Source organism: Empidonax traillii, unplaced genomic scaffold (assembly GCF_003031625.1).
Source record: "Empidonax traillii isolate 1590-97213 ecotype Southwest subspecies unplaced genomic scaffold, ASM303162v1 scaffold136:size1122602, whole genome shotgun sequence".
NCBI classification, from domain to species: Eukaryota; Metazoa; Chordata; class Aves; order Passeriformes; family Tyrannidae; genus Empidonax; species Empidonax traillii.
In genome coordinates, this window is record NW_020955329.1 from 135275 (window position 1) to 159780 (window position 24506).

At 42.9% G+C, this 24506-nt stretch overlaps 1 protein-coding gene across 1 annotated transcript; it reads right to left on the bottom strand.

Annotated features, from left to right (window-relative positions):
* Positions 1 to 11731: 11731 nt before the first annotated feature.
* Positions 11732 to 24214, bottom strand: DIPK1C (divergent protein kinase domain 1C). The gene is made up of 4 exons (XM_027883906.1): positions 23984 to 24214; positions 18261 to 18938; positions 14034 to 14198; positions 11732 to 12404 (listed from the first exon to the last, which is right to left on the bottom strand). The coding sequence occupies exons 1-4, from the start codon at positions 24164 to 24166 to the stop codon at positions 12189 to 12191; spliced, it is 1242 nt and encodes a 413-aa protein (XP_027739707.1). The 5' UTR covers positions 24167 to 24214; the 3' UTR covers positions 11732 to 12188.
* Positions 24215 to 24506: the final 292 nt, after the last annotated feature.

Sequence of the window (24506 nt, forward strand, 5' to 3'; positions counted from 1 at the left end):
TTTTGTCAATGCTGCTATTAAATGCTGCTCCACTAACTAATGCCACAAATCTTTTTCCTCCTACAAGCAGCAGGCTTGTGGCACCATGGATCACAATTTATAATGTGCCAACAGTTTCTGAGGGCCCTTCGAAGGAAACTCTTAAGGGTACTCTCAGATACTTGTAGGTTGTGACAAAATTACACCAAAGATCCTCAAGTACTGATCACGGATGATAACAAGTCAAAATGCTGTAATCAGTGGTAAAAAAACAGCTCATAGCAGAATTCCTGGGAAGCCTGTGCACCTGCTGAAGAGAGTCTGATGGGCATCTGTGCTGTGGCCACATGTTCTGGTTCAAGACAATAAAGCCTGGGGTGCCCCACAGATATAGCAATTCATGGCCAGTGATTTCCAGCAGCTGACTTAGTGGATAACAGTATCCTAATTTTCAGCAATAAGACTTCTCACTCACTGAGTCCACTGACTCAGAGGAGCTGATTTTTTTTTCTTTTTTTAGCAGATGCCATTCTCTGTTTCCTCTGCCATGCAGCAAAGGATGTGTTGCTGATTATAAAACAAGGGGCTTTGTTGCCTCCTCTCTGCAAATGTGATAAGGTATGACAAGGTGTAGTTAACTTTTATCCTTTCTGGCATTCTAATGAACTGCCTCTGTTTTTTGGCAGTCCAAGCTTCCCACTCACTGCAGTGGAAGGCGAGGCAGGAGAATTTGTGGCTGAAGTCAGCTGAATGCCACTACAGTTTCAAGCAGAGGAGGAATCCCAACCTGATTGAGCTTGTTCCTTCACAGAAACCCATGGGATGCATTCAGTCCTCTCCTTCACCTGATATGGGTCAGATTTATGAACAATTAGTGTTTTTGCAGAATTGCAAGGGGTCAGTTCCAAGGTCTCTAGCACTGTTTTATTAATGAAAACCTAAATGGTGTAAAACTGCTAATTAGGAGATCTTAACAGCCTTTGACTTAATCTTCAGATCTGCTGTAGGTTATGTATGAGGGACTATGGTTTCATACCATTATAAATTAATAAAGAGTACGTTATTAGTGACAACTCTTTGTGGTTTATGGTTTTCTAAAGAATATTTTTTAAAAGAAGATTTCGTGCTCTCAGGGCAATTTATGTTGGAACAAGAGTGTCTATAAACTGCAGGTGTCTCATTAAATTCTGCTGGTGATTAGAAGAAGCAGCCATGTGCAGAGATCTTCATCAGGGGCTCCATGATTTGTGTTGTCATGCTCGGTTTTTCCCTAATAGCTACACATTAGTTAGCATTGATGCTCGGCTGCTGTGAGCAGAACTCTGTAAAAATAGTCGGTCTCCATTCAGAAGCGAGTGGCATCGAGCCAGCTATTGATTTATAGACTGACACATACCCCTTTATAACAACTGTGAGAACGTTTGCTACTTATCTGTTACCTTTCTCTAGAAGGACATTAAAAAGAATTTTCCACCTGGTAAAGGGAAGCATGCAGCGTGATATTTTTACTGGTTATTTCCATAGAGAGCTCTGCAAAGGGCTGCTTTAAACAATTGCACTGAAGAGAGAGAGGGCTTGAGAAAGTTTGTCAGTATTCCCAGTTCTGCTTAAATGGTTTGGCCTGAAGGCAAGATGGATACATGCCTATTTCTTCCTAGCATCGACATGTGTTTGAAAACAGTAACTTGGCATAATGCTTTAAAAAAAATAACACTAACCACAAAACAACAACCCTTTTGTATCTGCCACATATACTGCTTATTCGGGGTAAAAAAGCAATAATATTCAAGCTTCTAACAATACTGATGCATTATTTAGAATCATGTTATGCCTTATTCCTCTGAACAAATAAAAGACATTTATTTTTGTATTTCTGAAGAAATTATTTTATAACTCTCTGCTAGTTATATGACAGCTACTTTTTAAAATCTTTGTACCCCTAGTACTTGGCCAGTCTCTTTTTGTCCTTAATCTTGCAGTCATACCTAAGATAAAGTAGGAGCACTGGGATTTTCTCAGCACTGAGGTTCTGTTTGGGAGGGAAGATCTAAGTCACACCAAAAAGTACACCAAACTATTGGGCTTGATTCTGATTTTTTCTCATGTCAAAGTCTTGCTAAGGACATAGATTATATCGATATCCACTCTGGCCCTTGAAGGTCTTTTACAGAGCAGGCCTAACATGAATGCAAACTCAGGCATTGTTTATTACCCTGGTCCTGTCCAGCACCTGTCACAGTGAGGACCTTATCCACTTAGCCTGGTAGAGACAACAAAATGTTTAAACCGTGATAATATTGTCCTCAAAGTTCAAATGGAGATTAACTTTCGGGATCCAAGAATTTTGCAGAGGATTCATACTGTTGGCAATGCAACTCTGCCATTCCTTGTCAGTCACAAAACTCTTGTTCTCCCTGTTCCTCAGTTTCCTCAGAGTCTGAGTTGACTTTGGCTAGGCCAGAGTGTGAAATTTGTATTTTAGCATAGAGTAGAAAATGCCTGCAAACAACTGGATAGGACATTTGTTAGATGGCAGCCAAATACATGCTTTTGTTTTCTTCATATGAATAACAGCCACAGTTAAAAGAAATATTTGGGTATTTGGGGTAATAACTGTTAAAAAAAAAGGCCATTATGATTTTCTGATTTTAAAACTGTGGTTGATATTTTTGAAAGGCTCCATGCTGGCACTGAGACATGGAGGTCACTTAGCCCAACTTCTTGCTCAAGGGTGGTCCAATTAGACTGGATTTCTTAGGATCTTGTCCTGTCAAGCTTGAATATCTCCAGAGACAGAGACTTCACAAACTCTCTGGAACTCTGTTCCAGTGCTTGACTCTTCTCACAAAATTTTTTCTTAATACTGCGCTGGAATGTCCTGTGTTCCGGCTTGTGCTTGTTTGTCTCTTGTCCTTCTACTGGGCACTTTGGGGGAGAGTTTGGCTCCATCTTCTGTACATGCTCCCATGAGCTGTACATAGCAGTCACTTCTTCAGGCTAAACAAGCACAGTCCTCTCAGCCTCTTCGCATAATAATATTCCCTGTTCCTGTGCAAGAGAGAGGCTATAGGGTGGTTTTTTTGAAGGGTTTGCTTCCTTTAATGAAAAGACACTATCTTCTGTTTTTAATAGCAAGCACTTCACAGTACCAGAAGTGTCTGCAAAGATCCATACGTGCACCCTTTAAAAGCCCATACCTATTGATCTGGCATTGCTCCAGCTCTGCTCTGTGCTCCAGCATCTTTGCAGCTTGAGAACACTCACTCAGAGCAGCTAGTTTAAATATTTATAGCCTGCAGTTGCACACTCCATCTACCAGACTTTTATCCAAATGCCCAGAGAGGTGTGTGTGCATTTAAATCCCTTTTTCTTACAGAGATGGCATCTGACCTGGCTGACAACTCTGTGAACTCCTGGACTATAAATTAGACACAGCCTTGCTGTGCTTTGCTGTCTATATGTCTATAACATGTCTATAATATGAAAGGATAGAGCCCAACAAATTCTCCCTCTTCCTTTACACTTTCCAAAAAGACTGACTTATTTCATATGGATTATGCAGACAATTCTTATCCACTTCCCATGTGAAAAAGCAGATAGTATTAAATTCACGTCTACAATACAAGAGTAGGTCTTTCGTGGCAAAGTTTGTGTGAAGGCTGTGAAAGTCCTGGATCTGTGAGATGGGGTGAAATCAACAGATGAGGAATCTCCATTGTGCCACCTTTGTTTTGCGTCCTTTCACTACCCTTCTTGGCACGAGTGTGGTGTTCCTCTGAGGCACCAGTCTCAGCGTGGAAAAGGCTGGTTTGCAGCCAGAAGAGTAGGATGGTGGGCAGTGGGATGAGGTCCCCACCACTGTGCTGAGTCTAGGAAGGACCCCAGCGAGGAGATAGGCTTTCCTGGAGGAGACACTTCAGCACTGGGAACAGTGTTAGAGGCTATTCCTCCAGCTCTCTGTGAAGGTCTGTTTGAGGAGCAGATTTTATTTCCCAGTGAGCTTACACTCAAGGGCTGGTAGAGTGAATGTTCGTAACTCATTGTCTAATGATCAGCACCATTGGGTGAGAGAGGCCAAGCTGCAACCTTCAACCAACAGGACAGACTGATCTATCTGTTCCTTGTCTGGATGTGGGAGAGTCCTTGAACTCCCTGTCCTACCCCAGAGCCAAGAAGAGGTTCCTGAGGCATGAGCAGAGCCCAGCCTCATTGCCAGTACACCAGGCATCGTCATAGAGCCACCATGCATGAAGGGATGGCAATGGGCTGTGCCACAGTCCTTGGGGAGCATCCCTGCATCACATCTGTGTGGGTGCAGCCATGTCATCCTTTCCACAGGCAAAGATAAGGAAAGGAAAAAACCACTGGGCTATGGTTATATGTCTGTATTCCCCCTTTTGTTAAATGAGCTTATTGTTTATGTAACTCCTACCTCTGCCCATTTAAAATGCAAGGAGCCCCTGCTCTCCTGATGGCATGAATCAAGAGCACACACTAAAAAGCCAGTGAATTATGCTGCTGTAAATTCAGCTTGAGCCTTAAAACATGTTAGTATCACATGTGAATTCATATTTAAAGGAAAACGAATACACAATGAATGAGGTGGGACTGAAGATCTGTCCCTTCAGAGTCCATTTGCTGGATTTTCAGCAGAGCTTATCACTGTCCTGTCTGGCTCTTGGCGTTGGTTTTTTGTTTGAAAGATATCTACTGAAACGGCAATGGAAATTCATGCAGTATACTTGCATGCTTCTTCAGTGATATTGGTTTGGCTAATATAATACTGTTTATCTAATATTTTCTAAGAGTTGGAAACTAGATTCTGATCCAAGAAATGTAACTCTTTAATCACTTGAGAAAACTCAGTGAAATCAATGTGTAAAAGTGCCGAATTTGATTAAACATTCTGTTAGTTTTTCATTATTTCTATGCACTGTGTGCTGCTTGTTCATATTTCTAATTACTCCTGCATTTCCCCAATTTATATAGAACATAATATGAAAAACAAAAACCCAGACATTTGTTGTTTATCCACTGAGCAACTGTAACATGAAGTTATAGTGCAACAAACTAAAGCACAAGTATCCATGTGTGCGCACACTGCCTTTACTCCACAAACAACAGAATACAATGACTAAAAGGAAGGCTAAAAATATAGGTTTGCAAGGGTTGGTTTGTGCTCCTCTATACTCTGTTCCAGATGCACAGTTTTGCCAAGACTCAGAGGCAGGCAGAATCCGTGTGAATGGGCATCTGAACACAGGTTTGGCAAAGCACTTACTTGTGCCTATGTAGTCTAGAATCAGATAGGCTAAAACTGGTATCATTACTTTAAAAGAGAAATTCTGAATGCTGGAGTAATTACTTGGATATTTATTTAGTTATTGTTAGACATTTGAGGCCATTAAATAGGGCCTGGTTCATGTAATAAATATTTAACCACTGATAACTCCCTGCAAGATTAGAATGGTGCTTAATAACCCTTGAACAAGAGAAAAAATTAAAACTGCCTATTCCCAGCTATTCATTTTCTTGGGATAATGGAAAAAAATCAATTTCCTAAGGACAAAGATACAACCTGAAATGTCTGACATAGAAATGGGAAAGAAGTAATTGGCACACCTGTGAAATTCAGAGTAGTAAACACATTGTACTTTTTTAATTTTAATTTTTGAATGGGAAAGAAACAGAGGGCTTTGAATTATGCAGATATAGAAAAATGTTAATTCATAAATGTACATGGGATATTGGTTGAAACACCTATTTTTGCACCTACTTACATTTAGCCAGAGAACCTCCTCTTTAGAAATAAAAATTGACCTCCGTTTTTTCCTGCAGCTTTGCATGTCGTACCTTTAAGAGAATGAACCCATCCTGAACTCGATGCGATTTGCTCTTTTCCTGCTGTAGCACGAATCTTGGAGAGATTATAACCAATTTAAGCAGGATGGGAGATTCTGTTTCTAACTAGCTGGAAGCGAACCGCTAAGGAAACCAGCAAGGGAAAATTAGAGGTATTCACAACAGTCTCCAGCTTGGATTACATGTATCTTGAAAGCACTAGCAGCAGATGCTGGTGGAAGTGATTATGCGCTGGATCATATGCACATCCTTCTGGCTGCCAGCATCACTTAGGCACATTTTGTACTGTAGGAAAAAGCCCCTCCAGTTTACAGGAAAAGGAGCTCAAAGTATACTGCAGAAGGCACCAAGAATCACAGCGTTTAAAGGAGCTCAGCAGTCACTCTGCTGCTTCGGGGCCCAAGTCTGCAGGATCAAAGCTTTAAGTAAACCACAGGATTGTGGAGTGTAGCCTTTCAGGGACTTCAGCATTTTGCCATACTTTAATTTACAGATATAATAACACTTTTAGTGAGAAAAGGACTCTTTTCTCTCTCTCTTTTTTTTTTTTTTGGCTTGACATAGGCTCTTACTAATTAAGGCAGTTTTCTGCATTTATGTAAATAGTAGTTCTAAAAACTTTTGCTAGGTTATTTTATTCTGTCTAGCCTCTAGGTTGCAGATCTCATTATGCAGCTCTGCAGTCTACTTGACAGATCCTTAGACACATACACGGCAAATGGCTTTGGAGGTGCCTCCACTCTATCCATTGTACTATTGCTCTCTTTCATGTTAAAGAACTACAATAGAATTCAGGATTTTATTTTTTTTTTCAATCAATTTATTGACACTCTCTGATTTTTCTGCATGGAGTCTCTTATTAGCTTTGGTTCTGACTTCAGTAGTCCTGGATTTTCACTCTTCCAAGTGAAAATTCTTGTTCTTTCCCTCTATATGTGTTTTTTTGCTGCTGCTGAAAGCCCAGTAGCCTTTCTCCTGATTTCACTGAGGATCCAGGAAAGTGGCAGCGTCTGAGGTTCCTGCAGAGTGACTCTGTTTACTGCTTGGACTCACTAGAGGTCAATTCTGACAGAGGGGACTGATTCATTGTTCATCTGTTCTAGGCTCGTGAGAGCATCTGCCAAGGTGGCTAATCTGATTGTGTGCTTCCACTGACACTGGTTATGGGTTTATTTTATAGTTGGTTGTCCAGATGCGTTAACTGATATCACAACCACAAGGCTCCCGTGTCACAGCTTAATACACATTAAAAGCTGCAATTTATTACCTTCCTGCCCATGAGACAATATGATCTGCTGAAAGACAGGCAACCTGGTATGTGGCTTCTTTAATCTTTGGGGGTTTGTCTTTATCTACATAAAAATAAATAAGGCAGCTTGGGCCTACACTTTTAACAAAGGAAACAAAAAATCAGAGGGCAGTGCCTAACTCATTCAAGTTTGTGATCTTGTTTTTTCACCTTTAGGAATTTCTTTGTTCAGTTAATGTTTCTCATCAAAAGAAAAGAAACCCTTCCCTCCATTCTCTCCTAGTCCCAAATACCTGTTGTTATCTCTAGTGGTGCCTCCAGCAATGTATCTGAATGCTCAAAGTGAAGGGGGAGTTCAGGAATTCACACTATAATCTCTATAAGAAAACCTCTGGTTATAGCAGTGACCTGCTTTTTTGGGTTAGTTACCATTACGTCAACCTCAGAACATAAGGGAAACCACAAAAATCCTTTGGGGCGGGGAGTTTTACTCTGTTTTCCATCACCCTGGTTCAGGACTGTTGCTTGTAGATGCTTCTTGCAGAGCGTAAAATGCCAATTAGAGAAAAATCAAGAAGTAGTACCATGAAAATCTCGAGTAAAGGGTTGAATTTATCTCTCCTAAAGATTTCCTGAAGATGTAGTCCTCCAACTGGACTCACCTCTTGTAAAATGTGGGAACAGACAGTGATTATTGCAAAGTTGAAGCACATGCTGCTAACTGAGATGCAAGGAAGGAATAAACAATGACTTAATGCCACTCCTGTTTCACAGAGAGCCATAAATATGGGGAGAAATTTGCTGAGTAAAGCACTACTGCAGCAAGTGGTAGAAATTAATCAAGAGGTAATGCCACTTTTACAGGGCAAAAAGGATTCGATAACAGACTGACTGAGCAAAGAGGTGAGGCTGAGATCTGTTGAATGGGAACAGACAATTTTGACACTAAAGTGGCCACTCCCAGTGCAGCCAAATCCTACCAGTGAAAATTTAGAAGTCGTCTTTTGTATGGAAGGGATGAACTGTGGGAAGAATCTTATGCAGTTTGTGACTTCACAAACCTATGGTGAACTAACTACCAAAGAGGGATGCCAGTAGGAATGTGCTTTGGAGACACCTGAAAGAGAGAAAAACCAAGCAGAAAGCATTGCAGCTGAAGTTAACAGCATGGCCAGTAAGCAGAAATGAAGTGGGTAGAAAAGGTGCCTTCAAATACTACATGAGGACCTCCTCTTTTCTAGATCTGACCAGGTGAAAAAGTCTCTGCAAAAGATTTTGAGCTTTCATAAATTTTCTCATCTGAATTGGGAAGAAAAGTAAACATCAGAAAATGCTGAAGATGCTAGTAAGCTTCATTGTGTAGACCAGGCTAAACACTGGGGTTTAAATTGTGATTCATTTCAATCTTTGTCTTTTTGCTTTGCAAACTTTTTTCCTGTAAACTGAAGTAACTGAAACCGAGAAAATAACTTGCAATTTTTTCCAAATAGAAAGTGACAAAACTGACTATGTTAAGCATTTTCAAAATTGGCTTAAAAGTATTTTAAATTGACAGTTTTCACATTTTAAAAAAAATACTTTTGTAATGCAAGATATCATTTAGGGCAACTTTTCATTTTCTGACCACAGCCCAGGAATGCTTCACTGCAGAATTTCCCAGTTCCCACTCCTGGCTGTTGTATTGCAACAAATCGTGTGGGCAGCCCAGGGTTCAACAACCCACAGTTCTCTCAGTCAACACCCATCTGACCTGGCTGTGCCCTCTGCAGTACAGGCCAGCTGGGCATCTCTTCATGCCAGGGCTATTTTTAGTGGTCAGTGCTGCCAAGGCAGTATGAAAGGGGCTTCATCAGAAGGGAGCACCAGGCCTGGTTTTTCTTATCAAACACGTGTATAAATTTTTCCATTAAAAAAAAAAAAAAAAAAGACATTTGCACCAAAAAAATCTGGCTGTAAAACCATACAGGCTCAAATGACAGCAGTTTGCACTTTCCTCCTTAAGGTAGGTGGCATCTAAATCAGTGTCTTAATTTTACTCTCTTTCTGCCCCAGGGAGATAAAGGCACAACTACTGTTTTATTCCTGTTTTGGTCACTGGTACCTGTGCTAATTAAGTTGTAATATTTCATTTGCTTCACTGGTAGTATTTCTCTCTTCCTTTTCCCAGGATTTAGTGACTTTACAAAGTGCAGGACAGGCAGTGAAGAATCAAGCCCTACGTTCACACAACCTGTGAGATTCTCCTTGTCCTTCCACTCACTGGTCAAGGTGTATACCAAAGCCAGCCAGAGCTGGCTACATCAGTGATATGTAATCTCATAGCCCAGCCAAGTACAAATAACCCATTTGTGTTGCTCTTGGGAGGTTTTTGAGGATTATTCTCTGTATCCTGACAAGAAGTGAAACCTAACGTCCTGGGAAAGTCTGGTGTGCGGGAAGGATGTCCCTGCCAGGTGGAGGGTGGCTGCAGCCAGGCCCTGAGGGGGTTAGAGAAATCTGTTAAAGGCAGCTTCCCTTCCTAACTCCTGCCAAGGAGAAGGACCTTCCGAGGAGAGTGACATTCCACCAGCACTTCACTGCCACCAGTTTATATTTCACTACATTTTTTCCACCTATTTTAAAGGTGGAACCTCTCATCCAACAGAAATTTATCCTGTCTCAAATGCAAACATGAAAATGGGAGGGAGAGCCCTGCCATGGTGGAGCACAACACCTCGATCACACCAGTAGGCTCTGTAGCATCATTTGCACAGTTTGAGATCTCTCTGCCTTCCACTCCCAGGGGACCCCATGGATTTGCACATATAAAGGAGACTTCTGTATCCTTGCATCTCACAAGTAGGGATTTTGTTGTGAGGGAGACATAAGAACACAAATATAACCTGATAGTAACATTATGACAGGACTGGGAGATAAAAGGTTAGCTCAAGGCAGCATCATCAGCATAACTGCATGCACATAATTCCTGACAGGCACTCGCTCTTGCTTGTAGTTAGAAATCACAACTTGTGAAGTCTGAAGTTTTCCCAGAAGATCTGTGCCATATCTTCACTCTTCCTTTCTATCAGAAAGCCTGTAACAAATGCCTAACCTGATTTTTAACTTGCTACAATTTAAGCTCATTGCTGGTCACATCCACCAAGGAAATCTGGACAGGAGAGTTCTCTCCTATTCTCTTTTTATCATCCTCTTTCTGTTTGTGAGGGGAGTTACCGTACTTATCTTCAGTCTCTTCTTCCTCAGACAGAATGCTACTTTATTCAATCATGCATCATAAATCGTGTTTTCACAAAGGGGCCCATACTTTTTACTTCTTTTTTTTCTATTTTTCCTTCAAATCTTTATCTTCTGTCTACCTGATACTTTATCTGTCCCCAATCCTTTACCATAATTTATGTAATTTACCTTAATTATTTTCTCTATCAGTTTTGTAGCTTTGTAACAGGGCTAGTTCTGGAGTTCACATTTCTTCTTATTCTGCTTTGCCTTCCTGCTTTTGTAAAGGATGATCTTAAAGTACTGAAACATTCTCTGCCTGGGTAGAAAACTGTGGACTGAGCACACCTTTACCAATCAGGAGCTCCTAAGCTGTAGCTCTGGCTTACCTGTCCAGCTCCAGGCAAGGCAGTTGACCTTGCTCTTGCTATGAGCTTCTTAAGGACTTGCATGATTTTTAAAAATATGGTAATTTATTGCAAGAAATATGAAATAGACCTAGCACTAGTATGAAAATTTGAGCTAGTTTTTAACAGGTCACATTAGCAACCCCCATTTTTCTGGTCAGAGGCAGTCTTTAATATTACTCTAAAGAACCACTCCAGAAACAGAAAGCTTATGTATGATTAGTTCTTACAGGCTTCACTGCTGTCATAAGGCTGAGGGATACAAAGATGAAACAGATTAAGTGTTGTTACGTGTCTCACATTCAAAAACCTGTATTGTCAGTCTTAACATTGAAGAGTCCCTCTGAGCCAAGGGATGTCATGGGCAGCTGGGTTTTCTGTTTGTGGGGTTTTTAGTGTCCTCATGCAGCTCATGGGTATGTTGCCCAGTACTGGGCCTAAGCACATGCAGTGTCTTCTGAACCTGTGTGTCAGATTCTCCACCGCCAGCTGTGCACATTTAAAAGGCAAAGTTAATGATTTTAAGTTAATCTAGGGATCTTTATTTAGGTAACTCATTGCAAGATAATGAATTCATACAAAATTTTTCCTTTTGTTCATTAAAAAAATACTGTGGAAGACAACTCTGGGTCTGGATATTGTTCTGTTCAGTGCAAAGGACAGATTGTTGACATTCCTGGGTAATTCATCTCTCTGGCAAAGGAGTGCTTCTTATCAAGTGCTCTGATGTACAAGTGCCTGAGGGCTTGTTCACATGGGAGAATCCAGTGGCATTATTCATACCTCTGCGCTGCAGAATATGAGTACCCACATGGGAACTCAGCAAGGGTATAATTATTTTGCTCTAGAAAAGCCTGAAGTAGCTTTATGTAATTTCTCCCCAGAAAGTTAGCCATGGCACAGGTAATGCAATGCCCCAGAGAAAATGCATTTGGGGACATCAGAAAGGACTGCTTTGTTCAAAAACAACTCTTTACTTATGTGACAACGCATTTGCCTATTTGAGATCTCTTTTTTTATCATACAGAGCACTCTGTCCTTGTTTTAAAAAAACCCGTCATTCTACAGAGAAATTTAAACAAGGACCATGCATGTATTATCCACACCCACCCACCCACTCTTTTAGTTATCAATAGTAGTTTTGCTGCACTTACTTACACTTTTCTTCTGTAAATGCATCTTCACTCTGAGCACCACTCTCAGACAGATGCACTGTCTACAGCTCTTCGTAAGCGAACAGTGTGCTGAATTCTGATGGAGAGGGATAGTGCTAGCTCAGGAAAATAATCAAGAACAGAATCCAGGTAATGTAAAACAATTTCACACTTGATAGGATATTAACAGGATGTACTGCACCTGCAGCCATGAATTTCATTTGCATAGCAGAAAAGCAATCTCTGTGCTGTAAATGTACAGTGGGTAGGAGGGATGGCAGAGGGACTGGCATGTGGCCTTTGCAGTCCTGCCTTTTGTGTCTACTCTGCCCTTTGCAGTTCTCGTTGAGTGACCTGAAGCAGGTGGTATAACTCAGAGAGAGATTTCAGAGTCCTCTGGTGCCCCGTGGAGTCCATGTGCCCCGGCTGAGCACACTCCTGCACAGCTTTCTGCAGCTGCAGCTGCAGCGGGAGGGAAACGAATGGTCCTCTGAGATTTGGGGAAAACCAGTGACGGAATATTTTGTCACAAATTACCTGAGAAAAGGAAAAAGAGCAGATTGTTGTAGCTATGACTAATGCCCTGCTGTTTCCCTGGGACTGTAACAAAATGTCACCTGAATCCAAAATACTTCTGACCGTTCAAAGAGGAAGGCATAAAAAAGGAGCATCCACAAGGGCTACACTTTAGCTGAGAAATACCCCTCCTTCCCAGATTGCTCCTGCGCTTCACAAATCTTACGAATGGTTGAAGAAGCTGGGGTTGTTTAGCCTGCAGAAAATGATGCTGAGGGAGGACCTTATCACTCTCTACAACTACCTCAAAGGAGGCTGTAGTGAGGCATGGGCTGGTCTCTACTCCCAAGTGACAAGCAATGTGATAAGGGGAAACGGCCTCAAGTTGTGCCAGGGGAGGTTTAGGTTAGATATTAGGAAAAAATTCTATACTAAAATGGTTGCCAAACATTGGAACAGGCTTCCCAGAGAATTGGATGTGTCACCATCCCAGGAGGTATTTAGAAGATATATAGGTGTGGCGCTTAGGGACATGATTTAGTGGTGGACTTGGCAGTGTTGGGTTAATGGTTAGATTCAATGATCTTAAAGGTCTTTTCCAACCTAAACAGTATTATGATTCTACATAACAAGTGGTGAGAGTAAATGAGTGGGAGAAGGAAGCAAAAGGCCAACAAGCTATACTCCCCAAGCCCCTCTGTTGTGTTAGTGCCTCCCAGCAACACAAGCTGGATGAGCTGTAAGACACTTCATCCCAGGGTCAAGAACCCCATGAACACCCCTTTCCACTACATTTACATACTACATCTGTAGATTTGGAGAGCCCTGACTTTCACCCAATCTTAGAATCATTAAGGTTGGAAAAGACCACTAAGATCATCAAGTCCAACTGTCAGTGCAATACTGCCAAGCCTGTCACTAAACCATGTCCCTAAATGCCACATCTACAAGTTTTTTGAACACTTCCAGGGATGGTGTTTCCACCACTTCTCTGGATAGCTGATGCAATACCTGGCCACCCTTTCAGTAAAGGAATTTTTCCTAACATCCAAACTAAACCTCTCCTGGTGCAACTTCTTGTCATTTCATCTTGTCCTATCTCTTATTACCCCATAAAAGAGGCTGATCCCCTACTCATTATAGCCTCCTTTCAGGTAGTTGTAAAGAGCAGTAGCATGTCCTTGAGCCTCCTTTTCTCCAGGCTAAACAACCCATGCTCCCTCAGCTGCTCCTCATAACACATGTTCTCCAGATCCTTCACAGGCTCTGTTGCCTTTCTCTGAACTTGCTCCAGCACCTTAACATCTTTCCTGAACTGAGGAGCCCAGAACCGAACATGGTATTTGAGGTGCTGCTTGAGGATGTGTCTTTACTATCAGTGGAGATGGCAATGCTAATCCCCTGCCCCTACTTCACTGTCCTGTCTGAGGCATTGGGCTAGCAGCTACACAAAAACATGGCAAATAAGCACTAGTGAATAGAAAGAGCTGTCTGTGTGCCCCAAGATGAGATTTCTGAACAGGACTGATACTTATTGGGATGCATTTAAAAACCTGTCTTCATCTCACAGTCTCCTAGTACATACCATGCATTTTACTGTCAGTGTGATTTTGAAAGAAAAGGATGCATAAAACAGCTGTGTCTACTCACTTGCAAGTTGTTATTGGCTCTCTGTGCTCCACATTTTCTTATTTTCAGATTACATTTTGAAAAGCAATCAAAAAAATTACAGTCTTCATCTCCTGTGCAATTCTGTTCAAGGATGTCCCTCATTTTGGGTTCAAAAAAGGCCATATCCACATCAATGGCCACCACCTGTGGATCAAAACAACCCATGAGATCTGGCACAGCACAGACTGTAGGACAGGGCTGAGCAGGCGTTCTTTGCTGCTTGCTTCTGGAAATGTTGTGTAAGAGCATCTACCAGTGAGGAACTGGGATCAAAATGAAAGGGCCTTATTCCACTTAACTGAGCCACACTAGCCTTATAAATACCACTTTTTAAATAAAACCAGCCAAAGTTTATGACACCGGGAATGGGAAAATTATTTGTAGGCAGTATGCATCCCTGGGGTCAATTGGATTTATTTGCTTTAAACTGGAACTATTCATCCCGAAAACTGATTTACTTGCTGGTGCAGCATATGCAGGTGGCACCTCAAGCTTTTAATTACATGATGGTTCACAGTTATCCATGGGCCAGATGATATCACTTCACAACTCAGCATTCAGACTAAACCCCTGACTCTGCCTCTGTGGAGGGGAGCAGTGGCATGCTCAGGGTCAGCTGCACCTGGTACTGCTCCAGCAAACCTGCCTCTATGTTCAGTGGGTTTGAGTCTGTTCAGCTGTAGAAAGAGATCCCTGACTTTGCTGAAATCTGGTTCTGGCTTTGCCCAGTCCTGTTTTCTACGGTTTGACACACTTAATGTGCACAGTTCTTGTTCTGATTGTCCAGAAACATGTCCATAGCAGAGTCCAGCCAGAAGCTGGCCACAGCAGAAAAAACATGACTGAAGGGATCATTCATTTTTCTCAGCCTGACACAAGGCTCACAAAAGCAGTGAGTACGCAGCACAAAGTGGTTGGCAGAACTGCTGCCTGTGCTGGGGATGACACCATTCTGGGAGCAAAGGGTTGTAGTCCCTGTTTCCACCAGTGTCACTCCACCCACGAATGCTTCACTTAAAAAAATCCCAGCAATAAAGAGGCAAAGGAATCCACTAAGGGGATGGCAGCTGCTTGATGTGAGACAAGCTGTGGTAATGGCCAGTCTCTTCGCGAACGAAGAACCGGGGAAGGTCTTTCCACCTTCCAGCCTGCGCGTTGGATTTTTTAGGTGAGACACAGTGTGCGCGGAACTGAGCCCACCCTTTAATCCTGAGGTTCATCTGCCGGGGCCAAGCACGCTTGGACAGTGGCAGTGAGGTCCTCAGGACGTAGATGGATTGCCTTACAGGGCTAGCGAGCTCCATCTGCCCGGGGAGTGTCCTAACCGGGAATCGAACCCAGATCTCAGCGTTGACAACGCTGTGGTTTAGAGACAAGCTGTGGATGACCATAGGGAAAGCAGCCTGCTTCCAGAGTTGTCATGGATATGCAATCAGTGAATGTTCACAGCTACTTTTCATGCTTTACAGTCAGGATTGGGGATGCTCCCTGGCAGCATCTGACACACATTTTCATTGAGGAAAATATCTGGGGCGTGGGCAAAGCAGAGTTACTTGGGCTCAAATGGTAGTGTCATTTTTAAGATTCAACCACCCAAATAACAGGGGAAGCTGAACTGTGTGACTGGAACAGCAACTGGAGCAACACCAGGAACTAAAGATATATGTTTTGATATATATATATATATAAACCTTCCACAGGCAGAAAAAGAACATGGTCTAATCTTCATTTTATTCTAGTCCTTTTTCCCCAGGGAAAAATCTTGAAGAAATGAGGCATTATTAAAAATTCAACTATTTTTAGGCTTTTTGGAGCTTTATGATGGTGACATAGCCTAAGGAATTTCACACATTTGAACAGGCAAGTCTTTTTCCTTTTCTTCTTTACTTCCTTAAGCTTTCTGCTATTTTGCTCTCCAGTTCTTTGGAGAGGAGACAATGAAAGCAGTGCAGGGTTTCCCCAGTCCTAAGGTTGCTGCATCAGCTCCCAGGTGGGGTCTTTGCCAGCACTGAGTACATTTGACAATTTGATCTATTGGTCTGCTAGGAAAGCCAGCCCTGGTTCCCAAACACACAGCTGCCAAAGGGTTCAGTGGCTTCACTGAAGTTCATCTGCTACAAAAATGTAACATGGGCATCCAGTCAGTCTCTGTGAAAACAGATCTGGGTGACACTCTACCTATGAAGGGCTACATTTTGGTAGGGTTTGTTATGATTGTAACTGATAAAGAAGGTATCTCAGGAGTTGCAGGAAGGACCCAACTTGGCTGCTGACATGATTTAAAGTCATGTTAAAGGTGCTGTAACCTTTCCGGTTCTCTTTGAAGTGCTGGCAAAAGAGGAAGCTCTCCCAGACCACTGTGCATTCACCCAAAACCTCCTTCTAACTCTGCACATTATGGTAGCTCCATGGCAGCTTAAAATTCTCCTGGATGATCTACCAGGCAGTGATTTCTCCTCTCTGTGCTGCAGGAGAGCAAGCGAAGGCTGGAGTGAGTGCTGGAGGCTTATCCCCACCACTTGAAAATAATCCTCAGAGTGAAACTATTGCACTCTAGGCAATTTCTTCAGGCTTTAGAGGTCTCATTACTCCAATAAGGAAGAGTGGTACTATTATGGGTTTTATTATTTTCCTACACAGAGTACAAGAAACCAGCAAGTGAAAAAATCACTTAAACATAAGGGACAAAAAAGAGACTGCCTTACTGTGTTCCCATTCTGCAACTGGTTGGTAAAACTACATAGAATTTCTGCTTCCTCCATCACTGATTAGAAACTTTCTGTCTTGTCCCCCATTCCCCACCCTCAGCTGTCTGACTGTATCTCCTGTTTCTCAGCCTGGTGGGGTGATACCACCAAGCTATAAGTAATGTACAACTGAGAGAGCCATGTGTGAGCAGCAATTCACTTTTTCTTAATTAATTCTCCTAGGAAATATTAAATTATAATATTTACCTATACTAGAAAATGCCTATTGTCTCTTTGGAATCCAGAAGTCACTGGAAAGACTTACCAAAAGGACTCATAAGGGAAGACATATCCAGGATTCTTCCTCTTTTCCTAAATGAAATCTCTTTTCCTGTAAGTAGGCTGTAAAACAGATGCTGTGGTGTGTGCTCAGCCACTGGCAGCCATAGCCCTCTGCAACTGAGAAAGTTGGGCAAAGCCTGCCTGGAGGAATCCCTGCTGTACCTCGCTTTGCCTAAATACTGGTACAGCTTGTTTTAGTTTCTTCTGTAGCTGATCACTCATTCCCTACTCAGCTGCTGTATTACACCTGAATAAACAATGGGAGGGGAGAGAAGGGTGAAGGGGAAGCACTCTAATTGCTCCTAATGGCTCTATGTTTAGGTAATGTTTGTCCCGTACTCTGAAGATACAAGTGTTTTATCAACCCTCAGTGAGTACCAAAAATAGTATTAAAGTCCCTGAAAATGCTTTTTATTCACCAAGAGTGCAGAAACTCCACTGATGTCACTGTAAATTGGTGTTTAAACACTTACTGCACAGTGCCTCATGTCTGTAGACACAATTCCAGCTAAAATTAGAGGAATTTCTGTCCACAGAAGAATGCAAGATACATGCAGCAATGTGGTGCTGATTTATGTCACTACTTCGAAAACATGCATAGCTATTCAGGTCTGAGTTACAGTTGTGCAAGGAAAAGTCAAAGAGTAACAGTAGCAGGGAGTTTCCCGCCGCTGTCCTTGGATAGTTTCCAGACCAGGTAAGCTGAACATTGAAACACAAATGTGGGGAGTTCCAGGTGTGTCAGACCAAGGAATCCAGCCTTAGTTTTCAAATTTAAAACAGTTTTTTCCTTTCAGCATCACTACCAGAAATAGTTGCCATGAATCAAATTAAAGCTTCATTTACTGCTTTTGAGATCCCCTTGCCTTCATGAGGCAACCCTCACCACATCCAAGGGACCCTGTTAGTACCAGTGCCTTTGAGGAGGTGAAACAAAACAGAAGTGAGCAAGCAATTCTCAAAACAAACAGCAGGATTTAGTGCTCTGAAACGTGGTTGTACATATTACAAAGAAAAAAAGCAGTAGAGGATCTCCCTTGTTGCTTGTAAATGCATTGGTTTTGAAAAAACTTGGCCAAAAGCTGTACGAGGAGGGAGGTGTCATTTTTATACAGCCACCTTTAGACTAGAATTTGACCTCAAATTGCTGCAACATCATCCCAAAGACGTAACTTACCGTAAGATCATGTCTGATAGCGAAGTTTTCAGGTTTAATGTCACACAGGTGGAGTCGGTGAGAGAAATCATTATCAAAATGCTGCACCATGTCCAGAAAGCTGAGTGCAATGTCAGTGATGGCTCTCACCCTGCTTTTGTGCCCAGTAAGGGAGGAACCAATCATGTTTTCCAAGGGAAAAAGAGTTTTGTGCCAGGCATGTCCAGCTGTGAGATACTCCACAGCGTAAAAGTGTCCACAAGAGCCAATAATTCGTAGCACGTGTTTGCTGAAGTCCTGCAGCAAACTGAAGTAGATATATTCTTCCTGCTGGAGCAAGGACCACATGCTGGCCACCTGTGCTTTCCAGTGTGGTCCCTTTTTCCTTGTCCACAGGGGTCCCATGGTGCTGTTAGACAGTTCTAGCCCCAGGGCATTTTTGACCTCCAAAGCTACCATCAGCAGAAGCTCTGCTTCAGGTATATCCTGCGTTTCCACCTCCTCCAGCATACTGAGGTGTTGGTAGCTGGAAAAGACTTCTTTTTTGGATTTCAGTATGATGGGCTGGCCTCTCCAGTCGGCCTGAATGACCTTCTTACCTCTGTCGTAGTAAAGGCAGTGTTTGTACACCAGCTTCTGTGCCACGCACAGGTCTTCGCAGAGGTCACCAGTCAGGGCTCCGTTGCTGTAGTCAAGACACTGGAGTGAAAGAGCAGAATATTCATAGCAGAACCATGTGCCCACAGACCAGGTAGAAGAAAGATAAATAATGAGCAACAGTCCTAAGCTCTAGAGGTTTGCGACAGCCGTGGAACTGCAAACATACACCTTCTACAACCACTGGGTCATTCAGTTGTTGCTATGAGTAACTACTGTGTTAAGGGTAAGGGATAAAATGCAGCTACTTTAAAATCTACATTTACTGTGCCACTACAAAAATTAAAAAATCAAAAACTCCAAGGCAACACAGTGGTTTTTCAGAAGCCTCTCGAGAACTTTTTCTAGGGGAGCCTGGCTTCGAAACAGGGATTCTTGGGATGGTAAAGGACAGGATCTTCAGGGGCAAGGAAATGGACTAAATGGCCTCTTACTCTGAAGTGTTTTACACGTATGAGTTCAGTGAGACAAATTTTAAATACACGTGACTGTGCTACATGCAATTATGGGCTGCAACACCTTAAGGCACAGGAGATACTTCCAGAGTAATGTGGGACTTCTCCAGGAGGTTCGGGGGAGCAGAACTTAGACATGCCCACTTAAACTACAGGAAAATCCATGGGTAGCTGGATTTCTGGGATCTTCCACAGCCCTGCATGTTTTAGCCTTGCGCATAACATGCCCTGAATGAAGCTGTCACAACCTCCTCCTGCACTACCAGGAAACACAGAGATTGCGCTCAATGCCTTTTGGACCAAGAACTTTCAGAATTTTAAAATATATAATATATTTGATTATTAAAACAATCATCTGCAGAAAAAACTGACTTTTCAGGTTTTATACGTAATTATCAGTAGCAAAATTTTAATATTAAGTGCTGGAATACTTAATTTTTTTGTAATTGCAATGTAATAAGCCCATCAAGCAAGGAAACCGCTGCTTGATAGTGAAGTGGTCATTGCAAATTCATACAAGAACTGCAAGGATTCCCTCACCAGTTCTTCCCTCAACACACAGTTGTTTCCATGATATCATTTCCAAAAGTGGAGGCAGTTGATACATTCCTATGGACATTCAGAAGTGCAGCTGTAGGGACTGCTTTGGGTGAATCAGTAGAGGGGATGATCAGAGGTCTCTGGTGAAAGGGGAATAGATGAGGTGGAGTAGAAAGCCAAACATCTGGGAGGCAGCTTGACAGTGTCAGCTGCCTTCACTGCTTTCTGGCATTTGAACCTTAATTTAAACAAGTTGGCAGGTCCCCCTGCACGTGGAGAAGTTGCAACGGCTGCCTGAGCCCCACCACACTTGTGACTTGCTGTTACATACACAAGGAACACGATCATAACATTCAAGTAAATTATTTTCTTCGGACAGTCTATGAGGTGTGTACACCAGAGGAATATGCTCTGATGCCAAGCAACATTTAGAGTTCAACCTTAAACAACACACTGGGGAATGGGTGGAGGATTAAGTCCAAAATCCAAGAATGGTGATAAATTGACTGAAACAGCTCGCTGAGGGCAGTTCAGACAGGCCAAATAAAATTTATTTATATTTTGATGTTCTCCCAGGCCAAATGAGAACAGTCATTGCCAGCAAGGAGAGCCAGGTAGGCAAACTCTTGCATGAATGTCCTGACTTTGAGTCCACACATGTGAAACACACACACATCTGCATCGACATCCACATCAGGATGGCCAAGCAGACTCACTGGGCTGTTTGCAGACCTCAGAGCATGCAGATCAATGCTCCTGCTTTTGAAAATCTACTCCTATGAATTCAATACAATTTTACTCTACTTTTTTTAATAGGAAATATAGTTTTCTTAGCAAAAGAAGTTTAGCAGTTCTTACCATCTGGAACTCTAAGCAATTTTAGAAAGAAAATTACAAACAGAAGGAATTTTTGGGATTTTCTTTGGATTGTAAGTATAAGCACGTTTATAACTCTATTGAGAGACCACAACCTAACTCTCTTCTGCTACAGTATGAGAATTTAGGACTTAGTCATGTAATTGGGTTCATGTGGGTGAACATTTGCCCCTGTGGACAATTTTACTGTGGTTCATCAAATTCACTCTTAGAGGGTCCACATGCATGGACCTCTTGTATCTAGAACACATGTCCATCACCTGTAGTCAAACACATAAATGCGTAGTTTATTTTCTTGCATTGACATGATGTCATTCTTAATGGCATTCATGAGAAAAAATAGTTATGGAAAAATCAGTCTCACATTTCACAGACATAGGAGAAAAGTTCTTTTTGAACCTGGTTGTTGTTTAGGATTTGTCTGCTGTTTTTTCAGTTTAACATATAAATCTTTTATTATTAACCTAGTATCTGACAAAGAGTGTCTGAATCATAGTCTTCTTTGCAATGACCTTGTGCAGTGTTTTGCAAGATGGGATATGTGGAAGAAAACTTGATCAAGGAGTTCATGGTCTCACAGTGATAAAACACAGAGGAGCCTTCCAGATGTAACATTCTCTGCTGGTCACCAAAGCAAGCAAGGATTTCAAAAAGGCTCCCTTACGTAAGCAATCAAGAAGTTTGAACAATTTTCTATCATCAGCCTTTTAGGTATAGTCTGCACTGGTATTTCATCTTGAACCAATTATTTAACCCTTACATCCTTTCCAAAGACATACAGTTTTACAGTACAATCTTCCATCATATTGGCATAGCTTGTACTATTGTGCTCCCCAGTGTATTAGCTTGCATTTTACAGTATTAAAACACATTCTGGTGGATTGAAAACATTTAACCAGGTGATACAGATTTATTATTTACTAACCCAGGAACATTTGCACTAACTGCAAACTTCACTATACAAGATTGTAATTCATCATGGTGATGGCTGATAAAAAGAATCATCAATTCCCCCAGGGAACTCTTTCAGAAATGGTCCTCCATGCTGCCACCCCTTTCTTAACAACTGCATTTTGAGATCTGTCAATGAGACGGTTTTAAAATCCACCTATTGATTGCCCTTTGAATACCACTAAGTGCCAGATTTTTAAAACTAAAATATTAATGTTATACTAAGCCAAAATCCTTGTAGAGAAGCAGCTGTACTACAGAAAAATGCAAACACAAACATGGTTTGTATTTGCTAGTGTGTTTCTGATTAAAATTGGCTACATAATTTTTAATACCCTCAGTGCACTTGTCAAGATAAGTTCAAAAAAACCTGAGTTTAAATTAATGTAAAAGCTTAAATTAATGTAAACCCTGCTAAGGACTTATATAAATTTAAATAACCCACTGTTCCACCATCAGCGACCTGAGACTGATGTTCTGCCTTGTTAGCTAGTACTTCTCCTGTGCAAATGCAATACTGAGCCAGGTTTGGAAGGCGTCAAAATTAATTGATTCCTCCAGAGGAAACAGAAATTGATTGCTATGATTTAGTGTGTTCAGTGTAAATGAAGATGAGATTGGCATTAGGAAAGAGTGATTTTTTTTTTTTTTTGAGAGTTCAAATAAGTCCCTGCAAAATGCCCTGTGATACTTCTGCCTTCTCAGTGCAGTACACATCTGCACAGATGTACATCTTACTCAGAATAACGAAATCAATCCTTTGGAACTGCCACTTGCCAGGGCATTTTCACTGACTTGCTTAAAATAGCTCACCTAATCTTCTACTGAAAATACAACAGATGACTAGTAAGATAGTTTTTCTGAGAGGCTGATTTTTGCTTAATAAAAGGTGTGAGACTCGAATTATCAGGTTATGTGTTTCACAGATAATATAACTTTTATAACTTTTATAACTTAAAAACTCGTGGATTGCTCAGAAGATGTAGAAAGACTTATTTTGGGGCCGATGAAAATGAGCTCATTTTCTAATTATTCCATTAGAAGGACAATCTCTTTCTAACATCATCTAGGAAAACTGTTGCTTTACAAACCTTAACGACAGTACTGAAGACTTACCTACAGAGATAGACGAGCACAGTAACCTCAGCTACTCTTCCTCTGGAAGGAGAGTCTGTAACTGAGTTGTCAGAGAATGGAGACAACTTTCCAAGCTTGCGCTTGAAATCTGATCCCTGCCGGGGCTTTTGAAGGCATGCCTAACCCTCTCCAAACTGAAGAACAGCAACAAGTCTCTGTCCATCTCTTTACTTGCGAGTGTGATGGCAAAGACCTGGACCTCCCTGAGTTTGGCAGCTCCATGCTCCACCACCTCTCAGTGATCTTGCTAACCACATACGGAGGAGGCAGGAATCATTCCTTCAGCTGCAAAGCTGAGCTCAGTTGTACTTCAAGCTGGCTGCTGGGGTAAAGAAACTGGAACTCACTGCCATTAAAAACTGTTAAGAGTGCTGCCTATACTTGCACTTCCTTTATTATGCAGAATTAAGGAAATCTATGATCAGTTTTTGCTTGCTTGCAGTAATAGATTATTTAATTCCCATTAGGATCCCTCCCTTCCCACCTAACCGTTGGCAGTACAGATACCCTAATTAAGAAACAAAATCAAACTCAAAGCATTAACCCAAGCTGCTTCTCTTCCCCTAGTGTTTCCTACAAAACCCTAAATCTCTTTATTACTATTTTTAAGGGAAATTTTAATGAATATTCTTTCTTGAATTTTGAATAATCGCACCTTTACACGCCAGCCACCGCCAAACATAAAGAGGGCGATAAAAGCTGCCTGGCACTTTTGAAAGACGACATTTACCCAAACACGTTTTCGGCTAAAAACAAAACAAAAAAACCACAACACCCGGAGGTTCCCCCCCGCTCCGGAGCGTGCGGCACGCCGAGTTGCCCTTTCCAAAACGCTTGGGCAGCTCACCCGCATCCCACGCCCAGGATCCGGCCCGCCGCCTGCACCTGACCTCGCCTCGGGGAGGGAAGCAGGGAGGGAGGGAAAGAGGGAGGGAAGGAGGAAAGGAGATAAGGAGGCAGCCGCCCTCCCGTGCGCGCCGTGGGGCGCCGGTGATGCGGCACCTCTGGCGGCCGGAGCCGGGCAGGGGCGGCACGGCCGGCAGCGGGTGCTCGGCTCAGCGCAGCCCCGACGGACCGCCGGCCCCCCGTCCTGCCGGGCATTGCCCCGCGTCCCGCCGGGGCACTTACCAGCCTGGCCAGGATCCGATGGCTTTTCTCGTCCGTGCACCGCTCGGAGAAGACGCTCCTGTGGAGGAGGAACAGCGCGGCGCTCACCATCACCCAGCAGGCAGCCCAGAGGAGGAGCAGCAGCAGGGCGCATCGCCGCCAGATTTTGAGCCGCAGCCGTTTTAAGCCCGGGATGCCCCTCATCTTCGCGCCGGGACCGGGCTGGCGCGGCCGCTTCAGCTGCTGCGGCCCCGAGCGGGCGGCGGTGTTGGGGGTCGGGGGCTCCGCGCTGCGCCCCCCGCACGCCCGTCCCGCTGCTCGCCCGCGCCCATCGCCCGGCGCCCCCCGCACCGCCGCCGGGATGCGCGGCCCCGCTCCTGCCGGCCCCGCTCCCGCCCCCTCCCCGGGCCGGGGCTGCCCTGAAGGAGCCCGGAGCGCCCCTTTTGAATTTAAGCCACGTAGTTCCGCCGGCTTTTGTCTGCGCTCCCCTGTGCCAAGCGGCCCCTGCAGCCACTTGGCGGCTGCTGCCCGCGCCCCCCGCCTC